Consider the following 20884-nt stretch of genomic DNA (forward strand, 5'->3'; position numbering starts at 1 on the left):
ATCCAGTGAATTCAGACTCAGTCAAAAAGTACTTTGTCTAAAGGGAAGGAAAATCCAAGGTGAAAACCTGCAAAGGGCGCCTTGAGACTTTTATTTCAAAAAAAAAGAGAAAAAAAGAAAAAAAAAAGAAAAAAAAGAAAAAGTGGAGAGGCCAAGGTGAAAACCCGCAAAGGGTGCCTTGTGACTAAAGGGGTTTTGAGTTGAAAACTAGAAAGGGCAGCTCAAATTTTGAAGAGCACACGGCAATCTTGCTATATCGGATTCAACGAAGAGTGAAGCGCGTTGCATATTGGGGCATCGACAAAGTAATTTGGGTCTTTTAAACACATGTTGAACTTAAGAAAGTCTTCATGGAGTTGGCATATAAGCGCTCAAGCTGCGATATCTAGGGCATCTAACTTTTGTCCTGTTTGCTATCTTTATATTCTTTTTCTTCTCAAAGATAAGCTTTCAGATTAATTCCTTATGTATTTTTGACAAATTCATTCAAATCTGATTATTCTCAAGATTGAATTCATCTTCCATTATTCTTAAAGTGTGTTGCATTAAATAATGATAGATGAACTAAATGATTTTCACAAATGAAGTTTTGCTTATTACTCTGGAGATTTCTAGATAATACAAGAAACTAAAACAGAACAATTGTTCAGGGAATTCACGTAAATGAGGTTCGAAAAAACTCGAGGGAATTCCTTCTTTAAGTCTAAAATGATGATTGGACAAATCAAACGATTCGATCCTAAGAGAAGATCATCTTACAAACATTTTAATGGGTCACAGCATTTGAAGAATGGTACAAACCCACGGGCTGAGTAAGAATGATATTGCAAGAGAAAGACGAGCTTTGACGAAAGAATGAGTAGTGACATCTGGAATATGGGTCATATTCATAAACATTTTGCATTACAGCAGATTTAATCAAGAGCATTTGACTCATCTCAATCATAGCATCCTAATCATTAGGTATGAACTCATATAGGTCATGTCCTTCCAGGAATAATGAAAATCGATACGCCTTAACCCCCCTAAGCAATAAGGCAACAGGCTAAAGCATAGCAGTTCTGACCTTCATGTGTTTACATCGAAGCAGATCAAAGACAACAGATTTGGCATCTCTGTATTGGCAGGGAGCAGATCGAAGACATAGCTGGTTTGGCTTTCACGTGTTTACGTTGAAGCAAATCTAAGATGATTTGGCGTCTCTGTATTGGCAGGGAGTAGATCGAAGACATAGCTGATTTGGTTTTTACGTGTTTACGTAAAAGCAAATCTAAGATGATTTAGTGTCTCTGTATTGGTAGAGAGCAGATCGAAGATAATAGATTTGGCATCTCTGTATTGGCAGAGAGCAGATCGAAGACATAACTGATTTGGCTTTCACGTGTTTACGTTAAAACAAATCTAAGATGATTTGGAGTTTCTGTATTGGTGGAGAGCAGATCGAAGATACCAGATTTGGCATCTCTGTATTGGCAGAGAGCAGATCGAAGATACCAGATTTGGCATCTCTGTATTGGCAGAGAGCAGATCGAAGACATGGCTGATTTAGCTTTCACGTGTTTTCGTTAAAGCAAATCTAAGATGATTTGGCGTTTCTGTATTGACGGTGAGCAGATCAAAGATACCAGATTTGGCATCTCTGTATTAGCAGAAAGCAGATCGAAGATAACAGTTTTGGCATCTCTGTATTGGTAGAGAGCAGATCGAAGACAACTGATTTGGCTTTCACGTGTTTACGTTAAAGCAAATCTAAGATGATTTGGCGTCTCTGTATTGGCGGAGAGCAGATCGAAGATACCAAATTTGGCATTTCTGTATTGGCAGAGAGCAGATCAAAGATAACAGATTTAGCATCTCTGTATTGGCAGAGAGTAGATCGAAGACATAGCTGATTTGGCTTTCACGTGTTTACGTTGAAGTAAATCTAAGATGATTTGGTGTCTCTGTATTGACGGAGAGCAGATAAAAAATAGCAGATTTGGCGTCTCTGCTTTGTCAGGGAGTAGATCAAAAATATCAACATAGCATTCCTGAGGTTGCAGAAAGCAGGTTAAAGATAGCAGATATTGTCTCCCTGAAGTTACAAGTGAAGCAAATTGAAGCTATCATATTTATGGTCCAATACCTCTGAAGTTGCAAATAGGTTGAAGACCATTTGAAGAAAAGATCTCAAAGATTGGGCCAGACCAGGCAAATTTGGTCCTTTTATAGTCTTTGCTCGATTCCTGTTACATAGAAATGAGCAAAGAGGGGCAGTTGTAATAGCCCAAATTCGTCCGGGCTTAATAAACCAAACAGAAAACCAAAAGAATAAAATAAAATAAAATGTCCAATTTGTACAGTCCATGTTACAAAAGAAATAAAGCCCAAAAGGCAAATTATACCCCATAAACCCATTGCACATGTGGCCTAACACCCAATACCCCATTAGCCTAAATCAAACCCAAATACCAACACTACTCGACAGACCCAACCCGTTACATTACAAACCCATTTCTAAAAGCCTACTCCTAAGACCCAAGACGTACAAGGCCCAAATGGCCCAAGTTGTTAATAGAACACGGAAAGTCCTAGGGTTTCAGAAACCCTAGGCGCCGCAAATGGAAGGCTCCAGAAGCTAAACACCGTAATCAATGCGTCGGTTCATCTTGCACCATCAGCACCATGATTCCAGGCCATGATTTCAGGCTTCGAGTCATGCCCGAGTCAACGCCGGTGTTCGTTGTTGCTAAGTCTCCTCGATCACCTGCAAAAATGGAAAGAAACGACAGAAACAAAACAAATATGGCAGGGAATAACTTTAAAATATGCAAAATACTATGTACAGTGGCTATAAAAGCCTGAATCAGAATGATGTAAAGGGGATCTTTTTGGCAGAAAAGAAAAAGAACACACAAATATTCACAGAAGAAATAAGAAACAATCGTTCATTTTCCAAGAGGTGATATTTTGTTTTTTTTTCATGTATAAATATACGGATCTATTTATTTACTTTCTATTTTGTAAAAAAACTGTTAAAAATTGAAAAGAAAAAGGGTTACCTGTGTTTTACCCAGAAACGAAGGCTTTTAGCCTTCTAAACTGCTGTACTCGGTGAGATTGGTGACGGCGCGTAGGCGCGTAGGGGACCCGATGACAGAGACACCACGGTGTTCCGAGGGTCTGCCCTCAACTCTCTTTCGGAGAGTTTTCTTTCATTTTTTTAAAGGCAAGTTTAAAAATGTTTTCAGGGCTAAATTTTGGTTTATATAACCCCTTGAGTACGACGTCGTTTTGGCTTAGTTCAATAAGCATTTAAATGGCGTCGTTTCAACAAAAGATCCGCGCGTTGACCCGATTACCCGGGGAGGATCCGCGCGTTTTTGGAAAATGGGCAAATTGCCCTATTGATCTTTCTGTGTTTTCGGTATTTCCAGTTTAATTTCATTTTATTTCTTAATTTAGCCCAAATATTCTAATTCTATTTCAATTTGGCCCTCACAGTGATTTAAGACCGTATTCGGGGAAACGGTGTCGTTTTGGGATTAGGGCAAATTGCCCAGTGAGTCTCTCGGTTTTTATGCGCTTTCCAAATGAGCCCAAATTCTTTTTATATTTCTCTAATTAGCCCAAAGTTTCCAATTATTTTAATTTTAATCCTTTTATATATTTTAGTTTATTTTAAATACTATTCAATTTTTAAAAAATATTAATTGTATAAAATAATATATTTATGTAACATTCATTATATTATATTATTTTATTATTATTATTTATTTATAAATTACATGTTATCATATTTTATTATATATATAATATTATTATATTTTTATTATGTATTATTACTCATTGATTGTATAAATAAATTTTTTAAAAATTATTGTTAAATAAATAGTGTATATTATCCTTATTTATAGTATTCATATTTCATTATATTTTATTACATATTACATTTTATTATATATTTTATATTATTTATCATATGGTATATATTATTATATATTTTGGTTATAAGTTATATTCTATATTTTACTATATTATTTCTTACATTATTTTATTATAAAATATATATTATTTTAGCACTCATTAGTTATATAGTTTCATTATTTTATTTTACTATTAAATAAATAAATATAATATCAATATTTAGTACATTATAAGTTATTATACCTTATAGTATAATCTATATATGTATCATTTAAAAATGGAGTCCTCTTTTATTATTTTTATATTATTTAATATATTTCTAAATAGCTTATTTTTATATTTTATACACTAAATTTGTTTATTTATTTTAGATTCTCCTTTATTTTGATATTGTCTAATGGATTAAATTTCACATATCATTTTATTATTGTTTTTTATATTCACATAAAATTAGTTAATTATGATAGTTTAGATATATATTTGCATAAAATGTTGTTATGTATCGTTATACAATTTTTATTATTGAATTCATTATATTCCATGTTGTATTTTGCATGTACTAATAATATATGTATGTTTATGTTATTTATGATCATGCATGAAATAATAACGTATTATGTAATTTAGATCCTTGTTCGTCATCTTTACTATATTTGCATAAAATGATAAAACATATATTGTAATTAGGTTTATTCGATTTCTTGTGCTATGTAACACATCATTATTTTCAAGACAAGAAATCTCATTTGATTCAAAAGGAATTTTAAAAAGTAAGGTAATGTTTTGATATTTGGAAATTCGAGAAGTAGTGCCCTAATATGCTGGGTTGCAATTTCCCGTTTGTCCAAATATCTAAAATATCCTTTTTAAGCGAGTTTTATAAATCGTAAGATGATTTCAGCTACGAAAGTTTAAAGATATCCAATTATGCTGGATACGATATTTAATACTCCTTCAAAGCGAATGAATCTCGATTCTCTTAATTTGAATTATTACGGTTTTAATGAAATCTCATTTTTTAAATATTTTCAAAATTCTGACATTAAGACAAAACTATTCAATTTGGTACCAATTTTAGGCGTTACGAGGGTGCTAATACTTCCTCGAACGTAACCGACTCCCGAACCTATTTTCTCACAGTTTCGTAGACCAAAATGTTTTATATAGTGATCCAATCACACTTTAAAATATTGGTGGCGACTCTCATTTTTATTTTTCAAAAAGTCGAATCCCATTTTTCAAACACCTATAAAAATGGTTTCGACAAGACTCAACTGTGTCTAAATAATATAAAAATATATATAATATTTTAACTATTTAGTATTACGCTAAAGACTTAATTGAAATGTATTGACTAATAAAAAAAGACTACACTAAAAAGTAAAGTTTAAAATGTTAAACTTTAAAATTTTTTTACATACTTTCACATTGAAAATGTAAAACTAAAATATAATTAACAAATTCACTCACCTTATTTTTCAAATAAAATCCCCAATCACCCTTCAGCTTATGTTATTGAAAAATCTACTCATCCTTTAGTTTCTTTTTCTTGTTAATTTTAGATTTACTGAATGATGAATTTTATTTGTTGAGTTTATTGATGAGTATTTTATGTAATTAACTAATATTTTATATTTAAAATTTATTCAATACCATTTATTTGATATTTATAAATATTTATATTTATATATAGCATTAAATATATATATATTAAAATATCAATAAATTCAAAATAGTACATTAAAACAGATTAATTCCAGTAAAAAAAATAGTACATCCATTAGTATCGTATTGACTACCTTCGATTAGACAACAATGCCATGACTGGTGGTGCGGTGAAAGGCCATGGTGGAGGATGGGGGCTTTTTTAAGAAAGTGGGCTCGTGTTTAGTTATTGGAGTTATGGGGAGCATTTGAAGGTTTATCATTGGCTTGGGACAAATGCATTCACAAAGTTATGCTTGAGATGACGTGCAACCTGCTGTTAAACCACTTGGAGGACTAGAGGACGATCACTCGTAGAAACTGTATGCTAAGGCACTCATTATAGAACCCAAGTATTCCCATACGCCTCCATCTGGTATTGTTGCTCTTTTGTTAAAGGATGTAATCAGGGGCGAAACCAGGGACAATGGCAGAGTCTTCAACTCCCTAAAATTTCACTTTTACCCTTCTTAAAAATTATAAAATTTTTATTTAATCTTTTAAAAATTATAAAGATAGAGACTATTAAAATAATAAAATTATACTTTTACTATCGTAAAAGTTACAATTTAATTTTAACCTTCCTAAAAAATTTTCTGACTTCGCCCTTAGATGTAACGACAAAATGTTGCAAGTCTTGAGACTTTGTATTGATAGTTTTCCTCCCAAATCAAAGAACATCAAAACAAGGAGACCCACCCTCTTTTTGGTTTCTTAATTTTTTTATTGACAAATAAGAAATGATTAATTAATAAAAAAGAGAGCAAAATTGTACAAAAGAACACGGTCAGAAAACTCTTTTAGGGGCCGAAATTAAATTATAATTTTACAATAGTAAAAATATAAATTTATCATTTTAATTGCCTCTATCTTTATAATTTTGAAGGATTAAATCAATTTTATCATTTTAATGAGTCAAAGTATAATTTTATTTTTACTATTTTAAAATTTTAAAATTTCAAAGGAAGTGAATGAAATTTAATTTTTTTTCAAAGAATCTGTGTATACCAGCAATGCTTTATGGAATTTTAAAGGATTACAAGATGACTAAAACTTCCCCTAAAAAGATGAGAAACTAGTCGAAGTTGGTTCCAATGTTGTCGCTTGTTACGTTCTTCTCATCTTTAATGAGGATGATGGCCTTAGAATAGCAATTCAAACCAATACCAATGTGTTATGTGCTTTCCTATTATTTTAATGCTATGTCTACGGTAAAGGTATTGAGTTCCCTAAATAATGGTTGGAACCACCTGGGTTTAAGATGACAGCAAGTGGAGCATGAACGATAGCATTTTACAGCTATATTGAAAAATGAGTATTTACCACGGAAAATGAGTGAAAGGGTAAAAGAAATGGAGTATTAAAAGTTTAACTAAGATGAGAGATCTCGAGGTCATCAGGGATTTTGAACGTATTGGCAGCACCAAATTTCCGAAACTCTTCTGGGTCATCTTCATCAACATCATCATCATCATCACCACCACCACCATCATCCTCATCGTCATCATCATCATCATTGACTTGGCTGCGATGGCTACTGGATGAGGTATCATCATTGATACTTTTAGACCGGCAATCTTGGGTTGCAAGCATATTGACTTGTCCGAGGTGAGAAATTTCGACCACCACAGTATCGATATCAACTGGCAATGGTTGCTTCCATGGTTCCCCATCAATCCTCATAAATGTATGGTCTGCGGCACCTTTGTGAAACTCAAAGCGTATCCGGTGTGCCTATTTTCCATATTAAATACTTGACATTAATATTTACTTAAATTTTAACTAATTTCTGGTCCTTAATAATGAAGGAAAATTATAAGGGACAAATAAAATCATTGATTCGAGTTTTTTTTTTTTTTTTCATTCTTTGGTGCGGGAAAAGGGTTTGAGCTAGGGTTATCCATGAGCCGTATAGCGTTTTAACTATTGAACTATGCCTTCTTTTAATTATTACCTGTGCCAACCGAGTTCCATGTCCCTTTGGAGCTAGCAAGACGAGCCCATGCCAAGCATTTCTAAAACCAACAACCTCGAGAAGGCCATCATCAACGTAAGGTGGAGTGAAGTCTTTCTGTAAAGTCAATTGAGAAAAAATAATTCATCAGATTTTTATGAGCAAAGTTGGTCAATATTTCTTAACAAAAGGGAAACACCAAATGTCAAATATAAAACAAATCATGTATTTAGAACTAACATCACGTTGTCTTCTCCCACTTGGCACTCCCCAAGGATTTAGACCACCAGAAAAACTGGGCAAGTTAAGACATACGATCGACCTTATGCTGTTCGAGTTTGGAGAGGGGAACCAGGGACATTAGGAAAAATATATATATTAGAAGCATCATACAGTGAAGCAATGAAAGGAAATTAAGCTGAAAATTCTAAAATAAGCATGAATCATCTACTAGTTAAGAATAGGAATAGTAAAGCTTGAAAAGATGGAAAGAAAAAGAAAAGAAACAAGACGACATCTTTATCTCCCAGAAATCAAGAGAACCTCATTGATGAGATTATACTCTTCTTGAAGCTTTTCGAGAAATTGTGGGGTTAGGAAGAAGTTCTATAGAATCGCATGGCCAAATTTTGCAAACAACATTATCGTAGTCAAATAAAAACTGTCATGATAGTGAGTTAAGCCCCTTTCACTTTTCACCAGAGAACTATTGGGCTTCTCCTTTTTTCTTATTTAGGTTCATTAAACTCTTATATTATACTTAGTTTCTATTTATCAAATTATATTTCTCAAAAATATTAATAATTAAATGGTAATATAAAAGATATTAAAATAAGTATTCAAATTATCAAGTTATTGGCATGTGTAAATTAGTTTGCAGATAGGAGTATCAATTTTGCTGTAATAACAATTAGAATAAAAAAGGTGGCATAATGAAAAACAAGTAAATAAAAGAAGCAATACAACTGATTTTTGTTCATACAGTTTAGTTTAGACACAATGGTCCTACATCTACGAAGCATCGCTTAAATCTTTTATTCAATCACCAATTTATTCAAAAGTACACTTATTCCCTATCTAAAGCTCACAACTTCTTCTCCAAGCAAATATATGTAAACCCAATAAAAAACTAATGATCACTTAACTCACAATGGTCACACAACAGTGATTCGACCAAGTATAACAAACACCTTAGTCAACAAAGCAAACAATCAAATAAAGAGACAAACAAGCAAGCTAAACGAAACACACTTTGTGCACCCTGTATGTAAAAATCAACTCTTAAAACTAATAATTCCTAAGGGAATGTGTCACCTCTTTATAAGCTTAGAAAGCAAAAAATTATTCTCCTTTACAACAGTTGATAAGTTCTTGAGAAACTCCCTTGAATAATATTGATTATTATCTCTAAAAACTAACACTTCAATTATCAAGATATAATAGAACTTTTATGTTTATCAAACCACTTTAAAGAAATCAGTTGAGAGACAAACACGTCACTTATTCTTGTTTTATCAAACATGCCATAATCAAATGGATTAAACTTAACCTAAACGAAACTTGTATAGGGCTAATGATGGCCCAAACAAGAAAACAAGTTTTTTGTTATTATTTTGTCAAACATGCAAATAGGCTCCAAAATGATGTCCCAAACGAGAAAACAAGTAGCATTACATGAAACAAGCAACAGCAGCTTCCCTAACAACATGCTCTAACAATCACTTTCTACAGGTGATTGAATGAAAATATGCAGACTGTCATTTTAGAATAAATTTTGGTATCTTTTTCAAGTATGGCAATATATAAAAATTAGTGACAGGCTCTGCCATGAAATGAAGAGATGGAATATCTTGTCAACACAACCTATGAATGTGACGTAATGAAAGTTTTTGGTACGAATGAATAGATCCTTTTCTTTCCACATGATCAAATAAATAATATCGAAAGCCAGTGACCTGCATTTGGACCAAATGAAATTACCTGTGGTGTATCTGGAGGTCTTCCCATTGACCAAGTTTCTTCTTGATTTGAACTTTTACAAGCTGGGCAACATTCCTGTAGTTTAAGATCATAATAAAATTTCAGTTTACTAGAAAAGACATGAAGTTATATATTGAGAGATTATAAATGTTTCAAACCAATAGGAAAAACTTGGGAGAATTAAAGACAGTTATTTGCAGATATGCTGCAATTTCTCACAAAATGAGAACCTAAAATGCCACTTTGACTCGAAAGGCGGTAGTATTATATAGAACATATTACACGAGTAATTTTCATGTTTTAAACTCTTAAGTCCGTCAGCTTTCTTCATTTTTTTTTTCTTTTGAATTTATGTTTTATTTCCATTAACAAAAAAATTCATTAGAGAAAAAAAAAAGTCAATTATCAATGAAAGGAAAATGCATGAAACTTTGTTGAATATAATACTACTTTACTGGTTAAAAATATGACAATAACTTGTTTTTTTTCTTCGTTTGTATTTATCTTTTGAAGACAGAAGAGCGAAAAGATGTAGTTTAGATTTGACGGTTTGTAGCATGGGAGGAGATTATCCAAAAAATCCCTTAGAACAGCGAAAGAAAAAGATATCTCGGTAACCAAATCCATAGGGAAGTATTGATTAGATCCAATGGAGATTAGCTGCCCAAAAGAAAAACCGCCTGGAAGTCCGAGGACCTTTAGTACCGTACCCTACCCTGAACTAGCAATCTTCACGCCAAGTAGGACTGCCATTGTCCCTTTTATTTCTCTATCCTGTCTCCTTCTTATAGATTTTAAGGCAAAGCATGTAACAAATATTTTAGTAGATTTTAAATAAAATTTAGGATGTGGAACGATAATGTTAAGAATGGACATGATGATTAGTATTTAGATAAGTATTGCACTCAAGATAAGGATAATGACGTAGACAAAAAAGATTAATTAAGAATCATGCTTAGGATGTGGTTTGAATAAGAGTTAGAAAGGATTTACGGGTGAGATCTTTTGCCTAAGGCATTCAAGTAAGACCTAGAAAAACTTGGTTCTTACATTCCTCTCCTTATAAGTTTTAAATTGTCGGCACGATTTAAAATTTTCTTTTTACTTCCATTTTTTTTTCGAAAACTATCAAATATGAACTGTTAAAATGAAAGCATATTTAAATGCTTTTGATTTTTTTTATATGGTTAGGTGAAAAGAAACCAAACACATCTTCCAACCATCCTACCATAACTCAATTAAAGAATCATAGTGAAGAAAAAGCAAAGATATACATAGGCAAATAATGTATTGAGTGATTCATTTTTGATGAAATTTTTATAAGAATCATGGCAAGTGGGACTGCAAAGCAAGATTGAGACATAATCAAGGAGGAGTTCCAAAGCAATGACAAAACTAGATAGTGCTTAACCTCAAAAGAGAATTTGAAGCTTTAAAGATGACCACACTTAAATTAGTAACTCATCTTTGCCGAGCAACTTAATATGACTTAATTGGTGAATTAACCACATATCAATTATGGTGGCTTATCCAGAACTATATGTGTTGGCAGCTTATTTGCAAAATTGGTGGCTTGTCAACATATGTGTTGGTGTGTTTTGATTGGATGAGTTATAGGGAACTCATTTTAGTGTGTAGTAGAGACGGATAGGATATTTTGAAAAATATGCATAATTATTTTTACTAAAATTTGACTATTTTATCGAAATAACCCCCACAAAAATTATTATTTATGTAAATGACTCTAGTTTAAAAACAATCACCTAAATGACTTGAAATGAACAATGTTGAGAGATTCTAAACACTCCATGACCAACATCCATGTCTCCAATCCCTAAAATATTAGCTAATAATTGAAAAAGTATTTAAAAAATAATTTTTTTAGTGCAAGCCATTGCATGGCTGACAACCATGTATTATTTTTGGTATCTAAAAATGTTTTTGGATTTTCGCTTTGTGATAGCCGACACTATTTTGGGTTTCAAAACATTTGGGCTATATCATGCTGTAATATACAATACAATGTTTGTGTAATAGGCATAGGTTTGACTAAAAAAAGTGTTTACTCAAAGCATGAATTAATGTGTTTCTGTAATAGACTGTGTAATAGGCATTTGGGCTATATCATGCTGTAATTTTTAGTGTAATTTTATTTAAAAAATTAATGTTAAAATTAAGTGACCCAAATTCTTATTTAAATAAAATACGATAGAAAATAAAATAAAAATAAAATCCATATAGAACTAGACTTCTTTTATTTTATTTTAGAATAAGGTTTTTAAACCTTATTAAACTTCATCTATTTTATATTGATTAGGATAAGGTGTTTCAATCCTACTAGAATATGGCTTTACAAGCCTATAAATAGACATAGTCTATTCCTCTTGTATTGAATTCAAATTTTTCGACATAGTGAATTTTCTTCTCCTCTGTCCGTGGTTTTTTCCCGAAAGGGTTTCCACGTAAAATTTGTGTGTTCTTTATTTTATTTTATTTTTTTTTTAAAAAAAATGGTATCCGAGCTTCCGGGTTATTCATCTCGATCACGGTAATGACGTCTTTGAAGTATGAAATTCCACCGTTGGATCGCAACACCGATTTGCATTGTGGCAAATTAAGATGCAAGCGCTTCTTGCAGATGGATCTCGGAGGATGCCCCGCTAGGATAGATAAGATGCCTTCGACATTAACAGATGAAGAGAAGAAGCGTAAGGATCGAAAGGCGTTAACACAATTACATCTGCATTTGTCCAACGAAATTTTGTAGGATGTGATGAAAGAGAAGACTGCCGCTGCATTATGGAAGAGGCTAGAACAAATATGTATGTCGAAAACTCTAACAAGCAAGTTGCATACGAAGTAACGTTTTTATGCTCATCGTTTGGAGGAAGGTGCGTCTGTACACGAACACTTAACACTGTTTAAAGAAATTCTCTCAAACTTGGAGGCCGTGGAGGTTCAGTATGATAAGGAAGATCTAGGGTTGATTCTACTTTGTTCGTTGCCCCCGTCTTATTCAACCTTTAGAGACACGATTTTATATAGCCGCGAGTCTCTCACAGTTGATGAGAAAAAGTTTTTCAACGAGATTAATGTGGCTTCCGAAATTTGGCCATAATGTCTAGGTCGAGTTTGGGGTGTTACATTTGATGGTATCAGAGTTGAGTTTAAAGCTTAAACTATGGATTTTTAATTGAGTCTGCATGCATGTTTTAAAGAGTATTTTTTAAAATATATATATTACTATTAAATTTCAAAATCGAATTACCGAGAATCTAAGACTCTGATGTTGATTCCTCTTTAAATGATGTACTTATTGAAATTTAGATTGAAAATTAATATATATGAATAATTAAGAATATTTTTGAAACTGTAGATTTTAGAACTGAAAACTTTTAGGTAATAATTAGTGGTTGTACCTTGTGTTGATTGAGAATTGGTTTTACCCAAATGTCTGTTGTTAAAAGTGTTTCTATTAAACTGAGAATTTGGAGTAGAGGAAATTGTTAGTGATATTTCTGTATATAGTTCTTTGAGACAATCCGTGATAGTGAATATGAAGTCTGTTGGTAGTTTAAAACGAAGTAATGTCTAGAACTGCATTGGAATTAGAGTTGCACAGCGGAAGCGTGGTGGTCAGTTTGGAAAGAGGAGTGATGAATTTTTTGTTAAGTGTATGGCATGACAATAGGAATTTCGAGGATGAAATTTTTTTAAGGAGGGGAGAGTTGTCATATCTCAAAAATTGGGTTAGTAAAAATTGGGGTTAATGAACCAAGAATGGCCACGCCCCAATTTTTAAAAGTTATCTTTGCACATTAGATGATAACAAGTATTTAGTCTAAAGGCTAAGTAGTGGTGGAGTTGTCCTTGAAGATCTGAGTTCAAGTTCTTTCCCTCACATCATTTTCTATTTTGAGCAATTTCACTTTAAAATCCTAGTTTGTACTATGCCTTGTTTTAAAATAAATGTGTTAGCATTTAACAAAGCAATTGAAGTGGTCAAGTGGTTAGGCACCTTAGGTAACTCCTAAATGACCCAAGAGAAAAGGAGGGCTATTAGGTAAGAGGATTCAATATAAGATGCATTTGGAGCCAAAGGAAAGGCAAAATGCAAGCAAAGGGCAAAAAAAGAAAAAGAAAAAAAGAAACAATGTGATTGAAGAAAAAGTAACTCTAAAAATAGTGGAAAGAAAGGCAAAGTTCCACTATGTTCATGCTACAAGAAGTCCACAAATCTAAATAAGTATTATTAGTATAGACAAGATATACTATGCAAGAATAAAAGCCAACAATGACAAGATTAATAGGCTATAATTACAGACATCTTGCAGTAGAAAGATTAATAGGTTAATGATGCTTTATCTTATGCAACCAAAAGTTCCTTAACTGCATGGTTTATCAACAGTGGATGTACTTATTATATGGAATCAAACATCAACTTATTTAAGGAACTAAATAAAACTTCTTGTTCCAAAGTCATAATTGGTAATGGTGAGTTCATAGAAGTTAAAGGAAAAGAAATTGTGATAGTTAAGACATCATTGGGTACAAAACTAATTATAGATGTTTTATTTATACCACAAATAGATCAGAATCTCCTCAACTTAGGGTAGATATTAGAAAAGAATTATTATTTGGTGTTTAAAGACAAATCATATGTTATTTACGATATATAAAACCATGAGCTCTTTACTATTAGCATAAAAGGGAAATATTTCTCCTTAGATTGGGATCAATCCAATTTAACATATATTGATCTAGTTAATAAATCTAAATTGTGTTATAAAAAGATGAGGTATTTTAATTAAAGGTCCTAAATAAAAAAATCTAAGGTAGTAAATGTTTCTACGAGGTCATTTTACCCAGATGTATTGGATATGATTCATGAAACAAAAATTTGAGGTAACAAATGTACTTTGAGGACTCAAGGCCTTGATTAACAACTAAAATGATTAGAAAATCAAAATCATTAGGTTAGATAATGATATTAAGTACACATCTGACAAGTTTAATGAGTTTTGCCGAGTTGTATGTATTGAAAACAAATTGACTAGATGCATTATAAAAATGGCTAGATGCATGTTGTTTCAAAAATATCTTTATAATAAATTTTTGTGGAAGCAACAAACACTACTATCTACCTACTCAACAAAATGCCAACCGAAGCCTTCAAAGTAAAGACTTGTATAAAAGTTGCTATGGCAGTAAACCTTCTATTTATTATCTTAAATTTTTTAAAAGCTTTTTTTATATTCATGTTCCTAAGGTTAAAAGTAACATGCTTGATTAGAATACAAAAATATTCATTTTCTTAGGCTATAGCAACATTAGAAGAGACTATAAAACTTACAATCTACTTATATGCAAGGTAACTGTAAGTAGAATTGTAAAGTTTAATGAACATGCAACATTGAGTTGAGAAACAAATGAAGATCAAGCCAAAAGGAACATATCAACTTGAATTCTTAATAGCAAAAAGACTTCACTCTTGATGATAAAACTATTCACCATGATCTAGTAAGAGGAACTAAACCACTTACTGACATCTATTAGACATCAAATGTTACTATACTTGAACCAAACAACTTTGAAGAAGCCTTCAAATTTTAAGAATAGAAAGATATCATGAAGGTGAATATTTTAATGATTAGAAGAATCTGACTTGGATGCTAGCAAACAAACCTAACAATAAGAACATAGTTAAAGTCAAATGGATTACCAAACCAAATCAAATGTAGATGATTAGTTGCTAAGAGCTACTACCAATAGTATAATGTTGATTATTTAAAAACTTTTCCTCCAATTAAAAGGCTAGACATAATAAGACTATTATTAGGATGAGTAAAACAGAAAAGATGGAAACAATTTAACTTAAGTTAAATTAGCATTTTTGATTGACTATTTTCAAGTGGAGATCTACATTAAACAACCTGAAGGTTTTGTTACTAAAAGGAACAAAGATAAATTTTATCTACTAAAATAGGTCTTTGTATGGATTAAAACAAGCTCCAAGAGTTTGGTATTTCAATAGTGATGATCACGTGTTGAGTTTGCAATTCAAGAAAAGCTTTTATGAGACTACATTGTATGTCAAAACTATTGATAACAATAATTATTTTTATTGTCTCTCTAAACATTGATGACTTAATGGTAATTGTGAGCAACTCTAAATTGATGCAAAAATTCAAAGATCAAATGATGGTATTTGAAATGATAAACTTGGGAGAGATGTTTTACTTTTTTGGAATTCAAATTTCTCGATTTGAACAAAGAATTTTCATTTATCAACAAAATTATGTCAAGCAAGCACTGAAAAAATTCAATATAAAAAATTGTAAAAGTGTTGGTCAAAATGAGAAGCTTTGCAAATATGACAACTCTACCAAGGTTGATGAAACCAATTACAGAAGGCTCATTGGTTTCTTTTATTTGAAAGCAACTAGACCAGACATAATCCTTGCTACCAATCTTTTTATTAGATTTACATATTGTCCAAGTAAAGCTCAACTCAGAATAAGAGAGTGTTGAGATACATTAATGGAACAATTGATTTTGAAATTTTATTTCAAAAGTTAGATAAAGGGAAATTGGTGGATTATGTAGACAATGTTTTTCCTAGATCTTGTTAGGACATGAAAAGCATTTTTGACTATGTATATATGCTTAGTTTGAGCACATTTGCATGGAACTCAAACAATTAAAAAATTGCGACACAATCAATTGAATAAGTAGAGCATGTTGCAATTGCAACCATTATGAATTAAATAATGTGGCTAAAGAAATTGTTGAAAGATTTAGGGCTACCTCAAAACAAAACAATAAAAATCAAGTGTGATAATAAATCAATTGAGGCAGTGGAAAAAAACCAAGTTTCGATGGAAGATCCAAGCACAAAAAAAAAAAAGAGTAAATATCAATTTGTTTGTCAAAACATGAAGTAAAGTCAGTGTATTGTAGCTAAGAAGATCAACTTGCTGATATTTTGACTAAAGCCTTACCTAAAGAGAAGTTTGAAGTAAGGATTTAAATACCTAGAGAAAGGATTTCTCTTATTTTTACTATATTTTTATTTATTTTTTGAAGACCAATATTAAAGCTTTTAGTAGTTTTTAGGAAAAAGGTTTAGGATAAAGATGATTAGAATTTAGATAAAAATTATATTTTTGACAAAGATCATAACATGTATAACAATGACTAGTTCAGAAATATGCTTAGGAAATGGTTTGGACAAAGCTTAAATAAGATTTGCACCTACAAATATTTCTAAAATCTTTAGTTTAAGGTAAAGTTAGAAACACAAAAGGTTGTTGTTACTATTTTCTCTTCCTTTTAAGCTTTCCTCTCAAATTTCTTCATTGTTTCTTCTCTCCCTCTCAACAAATGTAAAGGTTGGCCTTTACCATTACATAAAACTTAGAAGCAACCAAGCTTAATTTGAAAAACAATGAAAAATAGAAGCATAAAAGATTAAAAAAAAAAAAAGAAGACAAAGATTACGTTGTAGAAGGATGAAAAGCAGATGCGGCAAACCACCCTTGCTTACAACCAAGCTTTGCATAAGTAGTCTGTTGGAAACAAAGCAAATGAAAATGAAAATTTATTAACTGACATATCCTCTTAAGAGATGATTTTTTTGTCAAAGATAAGTAAGATAGAGAAAATACACACACACACACATAGAAACAAATATACAAATGTTTATATTTTCTATAAACAATGTATATCACTATACAATACATAAATCTATATTCATTCATCCAGAAAGGCTATCAAAAACATTTTGTACAAGTTCAAAATGTTAATCTTACTAAGAAGATTGAAATAATTGAGAATAAACACAAAAAGAAACAAGAATTAGAAAAAGTGTTGTTCTTGTGTCATGATAAACATTCAAGTAGTTCAAATAAAAAAGAATGAACTATGTGAAGGAAAACTTCTTAGCTCCATTTATGCATTGTGCCAGGTTAATTTCAAAATTTATGCATTAATCCACTTCAAGTTTCTTTCTTAAATGATTCACATGTATGTGTTGAACAAAGAATCTCAACATTTTTTAGAATTTAATTGCAACTTTAAAAAGTGAGTAAATTAACTAACATATGGACTCCATGAGTAGGGCATTCCTATAAGTTTAGCAAAATATACCTTAGTTTCTCAACAAAAAAACGAAGCTAAAGATGTAATTTTTTTTATGGAAGCTAAATATGTAATTGTAAAATAATGAGGAAGATAAAATGGAAACGAGAATTTGGAGACTACTATGAAGAGAAAGAGAAATAGAGAGGAGCAAAAGAAATGAAGGTTTTAAAGAGGGGAAGAAAAAAAAAGATTGAAGAGATTTGATCTGAACATTTTGCTTAATTATCCTTCTAGCTTTGATGGGTTTTATACAATAATAAAATGTACATAAAAAAGAATTAGGAAGTTTATAGCCTATTTTGAATTTCTTAAAATATAACTTACCTAAAATATATTCTAATCCTTAAAATTATGTCTCCTTCAAGTTATAGCATATAAATCATAGACTTCTAGCTTGTCACTTATATATTCAATTCAAGGTTTCCTAAAATTCTTAGTGAAAACATCTTTTAACGGATATTTAGAATTGACAAATCTGGATGCAATGCATCTTGACTTAATATTTTGTCACACAAAGTATCAATTTATCTATATGCATTTTAATCTCTCATGAACTATTAGATTTGAGGCATTATGCAATGTTGCTTGATTTTTACATATTAACTTCATTACATTGATAATTTCATATTTGAACTCTTGAAACAATTATCTCAATCAAATAAGTTCACAAGTAGTTAAGGTTATGGCTTGCTATATTTTGCTTCTAACTTGATCTTGCTACAATATCTTCCTTCTTACTATTTCATGATATTATATCCCCCCATCCTCAAAAAAGAAATGCAATATCCTGAAGTGGATTGTTTATTTGAGGAAGATCCTACACAACCAACATGAGTATCCAACAATTTGAGTATTTCCTTTATCTTCATACAATAAGCCTCCTCCAAAAGCACTTTTGATATGCCTAAGAATACGTATTGTGGCTACCATATGAAATTTTAAAAAATTGACTAATCACAAGGAAATGTTTGGTTGTATGGTAGTAAGACAATTAAGTTCTTCAATCAATCTTCGATATTGGATAGGATCTTTTAGTGACTCCCATGTTTTGGAACAAGCTTGACATTGGGATTCATAAGAGTTTCCGTAGGTTTACAATCTAGCATTCATGTTTCTTCTACAATATTTAAAACATACTCTCTCTAGGAGATAGTAGTGCTTGTATTTGATTATACTACCTCAATGCCAAAGAAATATTTTGACTTCTCAAGTCTTTTGTTTGAAAGTGATTGAAAAAAATGTTGTTTGAGATGGAAAATGCATTCATAATCACCTCTTGTAATAACAATATCATCCACATATATCACTAAATTGATGCACTTGTCGTGATTATTTTAGAGGTAAATGACTAATTAATTTGTTCTCTTCTTTTCATCACAAAGTTTTGAATAACAACAATAAATCTTCCAAACCAAGCCTCTAGTGTTGTTTCAGTCCATAAAAAGGTTTCTACAACCAACATACTAGCTTAAACTCTCCCTTAATAACAAAACCTAATGGTTGCACAATATAAACTTCATCAGTTTATTCACCATGAAGGAATGGATTTGAATATCTAATTTGATGAATAGTCAATGATTCATGGAAATAAAAGAAATAAAAAATTGAACTGAGAAAATTTTGGCGGCTAGAGAAAAGATCTTTCCATAATTAAGGCTAAGAATTTATGTAAACCCTTATGAAACAAATCATGCTTTCAATCATTTTATCTTGCCAATAGAATCGACTTTAACTATGTAAACCCATTAACCACCAATTGCAAATTTATTTGAAGATAGGAGAACCCAAGTATGATTAGCATGAAGAGAATTCATTTTCACCATTATAGGATGTTGTAATCAAGGATCCACCTTTGCTTCACTAACAATCTTACAAATGTATACATTGGATGAATTTGAGATAAAGGCACAATATAAAGTTGACAACTAGTGATAACTGAAAATTGTAAATAGGATGAGGATTAGGAAAAGAACAAATACTTTTTTCTAATTGTAATAAGTTTTTTTTGCTTAAGGTATAATCAAAGATGGAGATGTAGGAGATGTGTCATTGGGAACATAAACTTATTCTATAAATGTAGGAAGATTAGAATGGTTTATAGAAGGCCATCTTGAGTAAACCTGAAGAGGTTTTGAAGGAGTTGTAATATCAAGAATAAGAAATATAGGAATTGAAAGCATTTTTTTAACATCTTTTTTATTGACGGGTTGAGATGAAAAATAGGGAAATGTTTCAAAGAAAGTCAAATATGTAGAAATAAAATATTTGAGTGATTGAATCATAACATTTTTTACCCTTTCTAATGACAAGACTATCCCTAGAAGACACATTTAATGGATTTAAAAAGGAATTTATTTTTTCTTAGTGTATGATTGTGAATAGAGAAATTATAACCAAACATGTGTAGAAAATGGATAAGATGATCGATTTGGAAAAACAATTGCATGGGTGGTGATGGAAAAAAGAAAGAAAGAAAGAAGTTATGTGATTAATAAGATATCATGTTGTTAAAACAAGATCCCCCAAAAAAAATTGGTACATTAAGATGAATAATCTTAGTACAAGAAATTTCAATGTGATAAGTATTTTTATGTACAATTATTATTCTGTTGTGGGATATAAGAATAAGAAGTTTGGTAGATGATTCCTTAGGTACTCATGAATTTCTATAAATGAAAGGAAACCTATTCTTGTGCATTATCACTTCATAATATTTTAATTGAAAAACCAAATTGGCCAAATTGATTATGAATCTCAATATAGAAGTTTTTAAAATTATTAAACAATTCAAATTTATTTTTTAATAAGAAACAATCAAGTGAAATGAGAACAAACATAAAAAAAAAATGAAGTATCAAAAGTTAAATTGACACAACTTGGACCCCAAATATCTGAATGAACAATACTAAATAAAGATGAAGTTCCATTATTTATTTGTTTTGGGAAAGAAGTATGGGTGTGTTTCCCAATTTGACATGACTCACATTCTATGAAAGATAATTTTGAAAAATTAAGATCAATCTTCTAAAGTTTGGATAGACTAAGATAACCTAGACAACTATGTACAAGATTAACCAAAGTATCGAAAGCAAAGGCTATTGGCGTAGCAAGGTAAGTTAGATAGTATAATTCATGAGACAAATGTCATTTGCTAATAATCTTCCCCAAATTCTTATCGTACACAAAAACAAAATGTGA

At 31.1% G+C, this 20884-nt stretch overlaps 1 protein-coding gene across 1 annotated transcript in view; it reads right to left on the bottom strand.

The window, feature by feature from the left end:
* Window positions 1–6722: 6722 nt before the first annotated feature.
* LOC108477360 (diacylglycerol kinase 5-like) overlaps window positions 6723–20884 on the bottom strand; it is a 30702-nt gene continuing 16540 nt past the window's right edge. Inside the window, exons 10-14 of the mRNA XM_017779878.2 lie at window positions 17045–17112; window positions 9545–9619; window positions 7805–7892; window positions 7565–7681; window positions 6723–7344 (exon numbers count right to left, since the gene is read on the bottom strand). Of these exons, the coding sequence (XP_017635367.1) occupies window positions 6979–7344; window positions 7565–7681; window positions 7805–7892; window positions 9545–9619; window positions 17045–17112 (714 nt within the window). The 3' untranslated portion in view covers window positions 6723–6978. The remainder of the gene's footprint in view (window positions 7345–7564; window positions 7682–7804; window positions 7893–9544; window positions 9620–17044; window positions 17113–20884) is intronic.

The sequence above is a fragment of the Gossypium arboreum genome, chromosome 12 (assembly GCF_025698485.1).
Source record: "Gossypium arboreum isolate Shixiya-1 chromosome 12, ASM2569848v2, whole genome shotgun sequence".
NCBI lineage: Eukaryota > Viridiplantae > Streptophyta > Magnoliopsida > Malvales > Malvaceae > Gossypium > Gossypium arboreum.